Source organism: Oryctolagus cuniculus, chromosome 10 (genome assembly GCF_964237555.1).
Source record: "Oryctolagus cuniculus chromosome 10, mOryCun1.1, whole genome shotgun sequence".
NCBI lineage: Eukaryota > Metazoa > Chordata > Mammalia > Lagomorpha > Leporidae > Oryctolagus > Oryctolagus cuniculus.
The window spans coordinates 43696798-43706488 of record NC_091441.1 but is presented as its reverse complement, the minus strand read 5'-3'; the positions used below and the strand labels follow the sequence as shown (position 1 = coordinate 43706488).

Below are 9691 nucleotides of genomic sequence, written 5' to 3'. Positions count from 1 at the left end.
GGAGGGAGGGAGGGAGGGCGAGGGAGGGAGGGAGGGAGGGAGGAAGAAGGCACTTAAGATAGGGATATGCTTCTCCCAAAAAAAATCAAGAGGAACTAAAAGAACCAGCTTACTCCTGAAAACAAAATAAAACAATACAATACAAAACAAACAAACATAAACAAGAATAAAAGGTGACAAATATATTCTTAAGTCAGATTTAAATAATCAAAGAAAGTAACCTTGGCTTACTAATTTCCTTTGTCCGTTGTTAGATTAAAGTCTTTATTAGACAATCTTGAGACGCTGCAGACTTTTGGATATTCTTGAGACTAAGTTTGGCATGTCCATTTGTGCTAAATATAGGTACAAAATAGTATTTCATATTTTAAAAGCAGATGGCTCACAATTAAGCATTAAATCATTCAGAAAGTTTTTAAGGTTTCACAATCATTGTTTTAACACAGAAATCTGTTTATTAAACCAAACAAAACAGAGAAAATTATACCAGCCCTCAATTTTTGAATTTTCATTTAAATAAGCAAACTCTAAATCCACACCTTAAAAGGTGTTTGTGCATCTATGTATTTCCAAAATACTCATATTTCAATAAGATTTTCACATTATATTCACCAACAGTATCACAAAAGTTTTCTTTTTTTGTTTGTTTTTGTTTTTTGTTTACGTAACTGTAAGGAACAGTAATTCTAGAAACACTAGAAGAAAAAAGCATAGCAATGTCCACAGTTACAAGAAAAAGTGCACATTACTTGGTCACAATCACAGTCATTACTTGAAAAACTATATGTAACAAGTAGATAAGAAATATCACTGATGCCTTCAACTCATTGTCGAAAACCGAATGACAGAAATTTTACATGAAATAAGGCAAATTCAGGAATGCACAAGGAACCTGTAATCCAACCAAAACTAAACAACAGAAAAATAATTCTACAAGAAGCATGAACTAAAGCACTTTTTCCTAAATAATTTAAAAACAGGCTTGCCTCAGTGCACAAAGAAAACACCACTCGTGTATCCAACACTATAAAATAAGAAAGAGGGGCGAAGTGTGGGGAATAGGAAGGAACAGTTCATTGTGAGTTGCAGCTGCATCCACTGAGAGTTCTTTACATTATTTTTAGCTAGAACTGTAAATTATACAAATCATATCAGGAGACATAATAGTCTTTTTGGAAACTATTTTGGAAAGAGAAAAATGAAAAGAAAAGTACACATAGGAGTGCAAATTTTCAGATTGTCACTTGCAACCTCTTAACATTCAGTCACCTACATCCAATTGCTGCTAGAGGGTTACCTGTAAGACAGCAGTGGCAATCAGGAGTGAGCAGCTCTAAGAAACCAATGTGTGATTTTTTTTTCAATATGTATTTTTAACATTAAAAGTATCTGTGATAGAAACTGGCAAAGGGAAGCTGCAGTGTAGAGTAGGGTTTCTGAGATCAACATGAGAGCAGAAATGTAGGCTTCACTTGGAAGCAGTTCCTGATATGATGATTTAAAGAACGCAGGCAAGGGGTTTTCCAGCATCAAGTGTTATTTGTGTAGAAAGAATTTGGAAAGAGGAGAAGGCAAAGGGATGTGGAAAAGGTACTTACAGTAGTTTTCTCAAAACAGTTTTCTTTTAGGACCTATGAAAAAGTTACCAAAGTAAAAATGACAATTTTGAATGAAAAACAAGTTTTCTTTTTATAAAAATTACATTTTTTTTAAAATACAAGATCCTTTTCATTGTTGTTATATCCTGTAGCAACAAGAAATTTGGCTTTTTTTTTTTTTTTTTGCCAGAAACTTCAGCTTTCAGTTCAATGAGTCAGTAGCAAAATCCACTAATATTTCAGTTGGATCTTGAACTATGTTTTTATACCACAAGCTTCTTCTGTTTTATCCTTGAATTAAGAATATACAGCCTTTCTTGCTCTTGATATTTATGCTGACACACTAAGACAAAAAGCAATAGGCTGGACACATTACAGTACCTCAAGTACTTCAGAGGTCAGAGTTCCTTTGAAGCACCTTAACACATCACTTTATGGATCAAGGACAATGTGGCATAATGGAAGTATTTCTCTTAAAAGATTGTGCAGTAAGATCAGACGTATCTCTGCTGAGAAATCAAAATGTCATTAGTGGAAACTGCAAATCTAGACCTCAGTGAATATGGTCATCATTGGACTCAGTTCTGTTGTAAAATGAGATTTTCCAGTTCATCTGCAGAGCGCAGTAAAAATGCAGCTGATTCTCGATAGCCTGCCACAAGCTGTCTCACGGCGTTGATCTCAGTGGGACTCAGCTGGGGTCTGGAGCTTGAACTGTTGGAGGATCCTGAGCTGGTTGCCAACTGCCTCTTCATGCTGAGATCCGTAGGTCCTAGAAAAACAATGAGAAAATTAGATGCCTGTAATCTTTGTCCTAGCACTGTGGATGTGAACACTCCATAAATTACTGTTGAATTAATTCCTGCATTCTTGTGTGAGGAGCTGCTGATATCCTTAATCAAGTACATCTGCTCTCAGAAAGACAGAAGAGCAGTATGATGCTACTTGAGTGGCCAAGGGGTGGCAATCACTTCTCACTACAAAGAGAAAGAAGAAAATCTTTGAATGTGTGTTTTTTGGAAAATCCAGTCTTTTGAAAATGGTATTTATTTATTTTGAAAGGTAGAGAGACAAAGATACATGCATGTGTGTGTATGTGTGTGTGTGTGTATCTATCTATATCCAGGTCTCCCACTTAGGTAGCAGCAACCCACCCATTTTGAGCCATCACCTGCCACCTTCCAGTGTGTGCATTAGAAGGAAGCTGGAGGGCCGGTGCTCACTTGGTTAATCATCCACCTGCAGCGCTGGAATCCCATTTGGGCGCCAGGTTCTAGTCCCACTTGCTCCTCTTCCAGTCCAGCTCTCTGCTGTGGCCCGGGAAGGCAGTGGAGGATGGCCCAAGTGCTTGGGCCCTGCACCCACATGGGAGACCAGGAGGAAGCACCTGGCCCCTGGCTTCGGACTGGCGTAGTTCCGGCCGTAGTGGCCATTTGGGAGTGAACCAATGGAAGGAAGACCTTTCTCTCTGTCTCTCTTTCTCTCTCTCACTAACTCTATCTGTCAAATTAAAAAAAAAAAAAAAAAAAGGAAGCTGGAATTAGCAGAGGGGTAGGAACTTGAACCCAAGCTCTGTGATATCCAGGTGGGCATTCCTATTGAGGCAGGCATTCCTAATCAGCAAAGTGTTTACTATACCAATTGCCCACATCAGAAATCTACTCTTAAATCTATCTTCCACATGTTGTAGAAGCTTCTCTGTGGTAGCATGAAATAATGGTAATTATAAACATTTTTCATTTGTGGCATTCATTAAAAGATATTTTAGACTAATTCAGATTTTGTTTTTTAAAGCTTAGTGTGTGATGTTAATGACTTAAGAGTTCAAAACGGATTCAGAAAAAAGGGAACAGAAGACTGAAGGAATCCAACGATGTGTTTGTAGTTCAATGACTTTTAAGTGGCTCAATAAGGATTTGACTGGATTTTTTTTCATTTCAGATCAATATTGTTTTCCACCAGATCGTTTAGTATTCAAAAACAGACACATTACATTGACATTTGCTTTAGAAATACAGTAAGTGATTACTGCAAACAATAGCAAAGAAAAATCAGACATTTTGAATACTGTTGATGTGTTGCTTCTATGAGGTGACTGCAACATGATTATGGAAAAGTGGAATTAAAATATTTTACTTTGGTGCAAAAATTTTTGAAGTCCTTATATAGTTTTTTCATAATACACATTCTCCATGAATTATTTGAAAATCTTGTGTATTTATTTGCATAGAACATTCACATGCCCAAACCTTTGTTCCATACATATATATATACACACACACATATATGGTAGGTTTGATTTTTGACAACATTTTGTAAGTTTTTACCTAAAAATATTTTGTAAAATACTTTAAAATATTTAATTTAGACATTTGGGTTGAAAAGATACTTTATGCCATTTATTCTTAGTTTGTTAAGTTTTCATTATATGCTCAATGTTCACTTTGAGTTGTTACATTTCATTAAGTATTTGCTATAATTATTAAATGTATAGTATTAAATATAAAATCCTTGAATAAAATATTACAAAACACATAACCAAACCTTTTGCTTAAAAAACTGTAATGATTCTATAATTTGAAAGTGTTTTAATAGGATTTTGCCTAAACACATGTATCTTTTCAGATAATTGTGTTCATTTAGTGAATCAGAATAAGGAATGTTATTTTATCCTTCCTGTTCTCTTTGAGGTAAAGACCCAGCTCCTTCCACCCTCCACCCTCCACCCCTAGGGAGAAGAGGCCTTTTGTCTGTTCAGCCAGGAGGAAGCTGTCCCATGAGAGGGAAATAGCTTCGCTTGGAACTTAATTAGAGCAGAAACAGGACTAACACACAAGAACTCTGACATCTAGGAGAAACATATTTCTACTTCTGCCATGGCCTTTCAAAACTTTGATTTTTCTAGCAGGAGTTAGCTTCCATTTGTTCTCTATTTATAAAAACATGGTACCAACATGACAAGCTGAAGGGGGATGTCACACTTGCAGACAGGAATTACTCAAGCCAATCATGAACAGCTTCTAGTTTGTTTGGAAAGTTCTGATTTTAACAAAGCATCTCGAAATAATGGGAGTTCTGGTTCTGGACGCACTCACTTTAAACTATATTATGTTTATTTATATTCAAGACACAGTATCAATACAAGTCTTTATGAAAGAAAATTGAAAGACTATTCTCAGCTATGTAGCTATCTAGTGTCTGGCTGGCTCATTATCATTATTTCATTAGAAGGTGCCACATTTTGTGGTTTTGCTGCCAAGCCAAGTTGTTGATTGGCATCCTTAACTGCAATTGGTAAAGGATTGAGGCTGGAGCTCCAGTTCTTTTGAGGTTTAGGGGGATTGGTTTTGCTTTAATACTGCAGTTTGCAGATTGTTCCCTACCTCTGCCTCAAGGTTCTAATCTTGGAACCCAAGACCTGGCTTTCAGTTTCTCTCTGACTTCTATTAGTATATGCAAACTCTAGATAGCTCAGTAATTAGGGATCATTCACACCACTAAGTTACTTTGTTCCTGGAAGAAAATTCACTTCATTCTCTTGATTTGTTTTGAATTTACAGGATCAGAGTTGCATATATTTTCAAAACTAAAAGGGACCCTCTTTGTTAAGTATTTATCATTCAATCTTCAGTGCTAGGAGTTTTGGGTAAGGAAGGGAAAACAAACAAACAAACAAAAATTCACAAATATACAAGTTATATAACTAGTGACCACTTAAATAGCCTTCCTGGATTGTCATTAGCATTCATTTCTGCCTCATTGAATCCATGTCATACTTGACTGGTTTGACTTAATTAATCAAAATAATAATATGATAGACTGCACATCAATTATAAAGTGAAAATTCAAACTATATGAAATGCTAGATTTAATGAAACCCTGGGAAGTATTCTTGGAGACCTTCTCAAATCTCAGACAAGGCCGCTGGCAAATATGGCTCTGGAAAAGCTGGAGCAGTTAACCAGAAAATCACCAAGTATGATGACACCAAAGATGTTTCAGGAGAAAATGACTGCAATATCAAAAGTTAGGGCAAATGCTGACGAAACTTGATGAAGCCACATTTATGTAAGTTCATACATGTTTACCAAAGTCATACAGATACACTTCATTTCAGAAATTATGATCATTCTGAAAAGTTGAATAAGAGATAAAAGAAAGTTCACGCTAACATACAATGTTGTTAGAAAAATTAAGATGAACATACCAAAATTAACCCTTGATTTATTTTTTTAAGGTTTGAGGTATATTTCAATAAGTTTTAGTTGAGTGGATATGCATGTATACTTCTAATTTGTATATAATTTATGTATACTTCTAATTTTACTTCTGAAAATTATCAACTGAATAATTCCTTTATTTATGGTAAATGGTTCCTGTTTTAAATATAATTTATGGTTTTAAGTTTAGTGCCAATTATACTCAGATAATAGATCCCTTTTAGGACAAAGTTGTGTTTTATTTTGTATTAGCAGTGTAAATTCTCCTTTTAAAGAATATGGTAACTATTTTTATTTATCAAAATTATACTGAGGGCAAGAATGCAAGACCGTAGGACAAGAGCTCTCTCATTTCCCTCATTGTACCTAGAATATTGAGTCACCTGCCAAAGGCTCCATAAACATCTGTGTAACAAATGCATCTGAAGTGCCAGACTTTTTCTACAACAACATTCAAGAAACGGAGAATGTCATTATTAACACCTAATTACAGCTAAAAGAAAACTATTTTGAGATAGAAGACAATGGATTTAACACCACATTCAAATAAAGTTATATCTAATATACAGTAATATTATTACTACCATAAAAGTAGTCACCCAAAATTGTGAAAAAAATCAACTAAATAGAATTTCCTGTTATGGTAATTTCCACATGAACTGTTGCTGAAAACAAGGACATTAGTTATTGCCTCTTTCCCTAAATAATCATATTTATTTCACCATGAAATTCTACAACGAGTGTTGAATGGGGTATAAAATCGATCCGTGTTGTACACAACTTTCTCCTACTTCCTTTTCTTTCCTAAGTATCTCCAGTCCATGTCAAGGACTCTGAAAAGTATGGGTAACTGGCAATTCTTTTAACAATTTTGATTAAATGAGTAACACTGTCACATTCATGCTTTAATGCAGGGGTTGGTGACAATTTTATTTAAAAGGGACAGGCAGCGAATAATTTAGGCACTGCAGGATGAGAAAAAAAAAGGAAGATTTATGTAGAAATTTATGTAAAAAAAAGAAAAAAATTTTGAAAAACTTTTGTAAACAAAATTGAAAATATAACAACAATTGAGTATTTCTTTGGTAGTACAGGTCTATTATTTTCTTGTAAGTTGCCTTTTATCAAGTAAATACTCATATATCACAAATTACTTCTGATTCAAGGTTAATCTGGAAACTCTTCAACTGAACAGTGAGTAGGATTTTGAAGTACGAGAATTTAATCTGATTTTGTCAATATCCAATAAAACTGTTGAGCCTGCAGGATGCACTCAAACAACGTATCTGTGGCAAATTCATATAGAAATGGAAATTTCATGAGATTTCATTTCATGTTTTAACTTTTTATTAGTTCAGGAAGCGTACAAAATAATTGGCCATTATGTGATGCAAAAAGTACTGGTCATCATTAATATGGATTTACCACAGTAAAAACTTTGCAGATAAGAACAGTTTTGCTTTGAAATTTTAGATCCATCTTCATCACGGAACACCGCCAAATTTGCAGCAAAAGTTTATTTCCTAAGACATCTAGTGTTTAATAATTAGTGATACACAGTTATTCTTAAGTGTTGAAAATTGACTGAAATGTGATCCCTGTTGTACATAAGAGTGGGAATAAGAGAGGGAAGAGATGTATAATTTGGGACATGCTCAAGCTGACTTGCCTCAAATGGTAGAGTTGGAAACATACCAGGGGATTCCAATTCGATCCCATCAAGGTGGCATGTACCAATGCCATCTCACTATTCCAAGTGATCAATTTCAGTTCACAATTGATCATAATGAAAGGACTAAGAGTCAAAGGGAGCACATAAACAAGTCTGGTACCTGCTAACACTAACCGATAGAATAAATAAAGGGGAGAGTGATCCAACATGGGAAGTGAGACACTCAGCAGACTCATAGAATGGCAGATGTCTTAAACAGCACTCTGGCCTCAGAATCAGCCCTAAAGGCATTCGGATCTGGCTGAAAAGCCCATGAGAGTATTTCAGGCATGGAAAGCCAAGACACTCTGGCAAAAGATCTCTGTGAGTGAGATCCCAGTGGAAAGAACAGGTCTTCAAAGAAGGAGGTACCTTTCTCTGAAGGGAAGAGAGAACCTCCACTTTGACTATGACCTTGTCTAAACAAGATAAGAATCGGAGAACTCAGAGGGATTCCATAGCCTTGGAAACTCATGACTGGAGCATAGGGAGATTACTGATGCCATAGACAGGAGTGTCAATTGGTAAAGTCAACAACAGGAGTCACTGTGCACTTACTCCTCATGTAGGATCTCTGTCCTTAATGTGCTGTGCATTGAGATTTAATGCTATAACGAGTACTCAAACAATATATTTCACTTTGTGTTTCTATGGGGGTGCAAACTGTTGAAATCTTTACTTAATGTATACTAAACTGATCCTCTGTAAAAAAAAAAAAAAAAAGAAAGAAATTATCAACTCCCAACTTGACTCTCACTGGGATTAAACATGACAATAGGTCTGATCTGATTTCATCATCATTTAAAAAAAAATCATCTATTATTTTTCACTTTATGTTTCTGTGTGGGAGCAAACTGTTGAAATCTTTACTTAATGTATACTAAGCTGATCTTCTGTATATTAAGATAATCGAAATTGAATCTTGATGTGAATGGAAGGGGAGAGGGAGTGGGAAAGGGGAGGGTTGTGGGGGGGAGGGACGGTATGGGGGGGAAGCCATTGTAATCCATAAATCGTACTTTGGAAATTTATATTCATTAAATAAATGTTAAAAAAAATTATGAAAAGATACAATAAAAAAAGAAATTCAAAAAAAATAATTAGTGATTTAGAGCAATTCTTTTGTTCAGAAAAATTTCAGTCTTAGCCCTGATCTGAAAAACATACACTAAAATTTTACCACAAACCATCAAACTGCCGTGTGTTAGAATAAGTCAGGGTGTACAGATCCTATTTCTGAAAAAAAAAAAATCATGGAACCAAAGAACATTAAATTGATAGGAAGAAATGGGTTTAAAGATGACACTACTGTTTCAATAACACATGAAAGAATCAAATGTTTCCTCAATGCACCTGCTGATGAATATTTCAAGGAATAACCAAATGTGCTAGGCTTTAACTAACTTTATAAATATGTCCAAATAACCCTCTTTGTACTTCACACATCTTAACAGATTTCACTTCAGATTATACTGAATTATTTTTTCTGCAATTTTGAAAACATTCTCTGCTATAATTATTCCACACATACTACTCATAGAGGCCAATTCTTCAGTCACCTTGAACTCAGCATTGACTCTGTGAGTAAATAACAGCGCAGTGTCAGTAAGGTTTCCAATCAACAGGTGAGGAAAGCTACTGGAAATTGATTGCCTTGATTTTCTTAACTGACTATAGATATTACCAAAGTCTCAGTTTCTTTAACTCTTCAAGCTCTGTTCCTCCCATAATGCTAATAGTGCTAATAGTCTTCAACAGGTTTATTTTCTCTCGGGACATATTTCTTCAGCTATTGCAATTAAAATGCAATTTAATGAACTTAAGATCAGTAAGCAAGGTGACTTCTCCCTAGCTGGTTAACAACTGAGGCTGCCTGGAATCCTACACTTCAGTTGCATGATCATTTGCATTTCTTATTTTTGTGATCTGATGCCTAATTTTTATTCATTTATTTATTATCATTTTGTTTGAAGGGAAGCAGGAAGGGGGAGGGAGAGGGCAGGAGAGGAGAGGAGAGGGCAGGAGAGGAGGGGAGAGGGAAGGAGAGGAGAGGAGGAGAGGGAATGAGAGGAGAGGAGGAGAGGGGAGGAGAGGAGAGGAGGAGAGGGGAGGAGAGGAGAGGAGAGGGCAGGAGGGGAGGGGAGAGGAGAGGAGAGGAGAGG

The 9691-nt window shown here is 35.7% G+C and overlaps 1 protein-coding gene across 13 annotated transcripts in view; it reads right to left on the bottom strand.

Moving 5' to 3' along the window:
- Positions 1-432: 432 nt before the first annotated feature.
- NOL4 (nucleolar protein 4) overlaps positions 433-9691 on the bottom strand; it is a 373271-nt gene continuing 364012 nt past the window's right edge. For all 13 annotated transcript variants that reach the window (XM_051851303.2, XM_002713494.5, XM_008261193.4 and 10 more), the window contains one exon: positions 433-2370. In XM_051851303.2, the coding sequence (XP_051707263.1) occupies positions 2177-2370 (194 nt within the window). In that variant the 3' untranslated portion in view covers positions 433-2176. The remainder of the gene's footprint in view (positions 2371-9691) is intronic.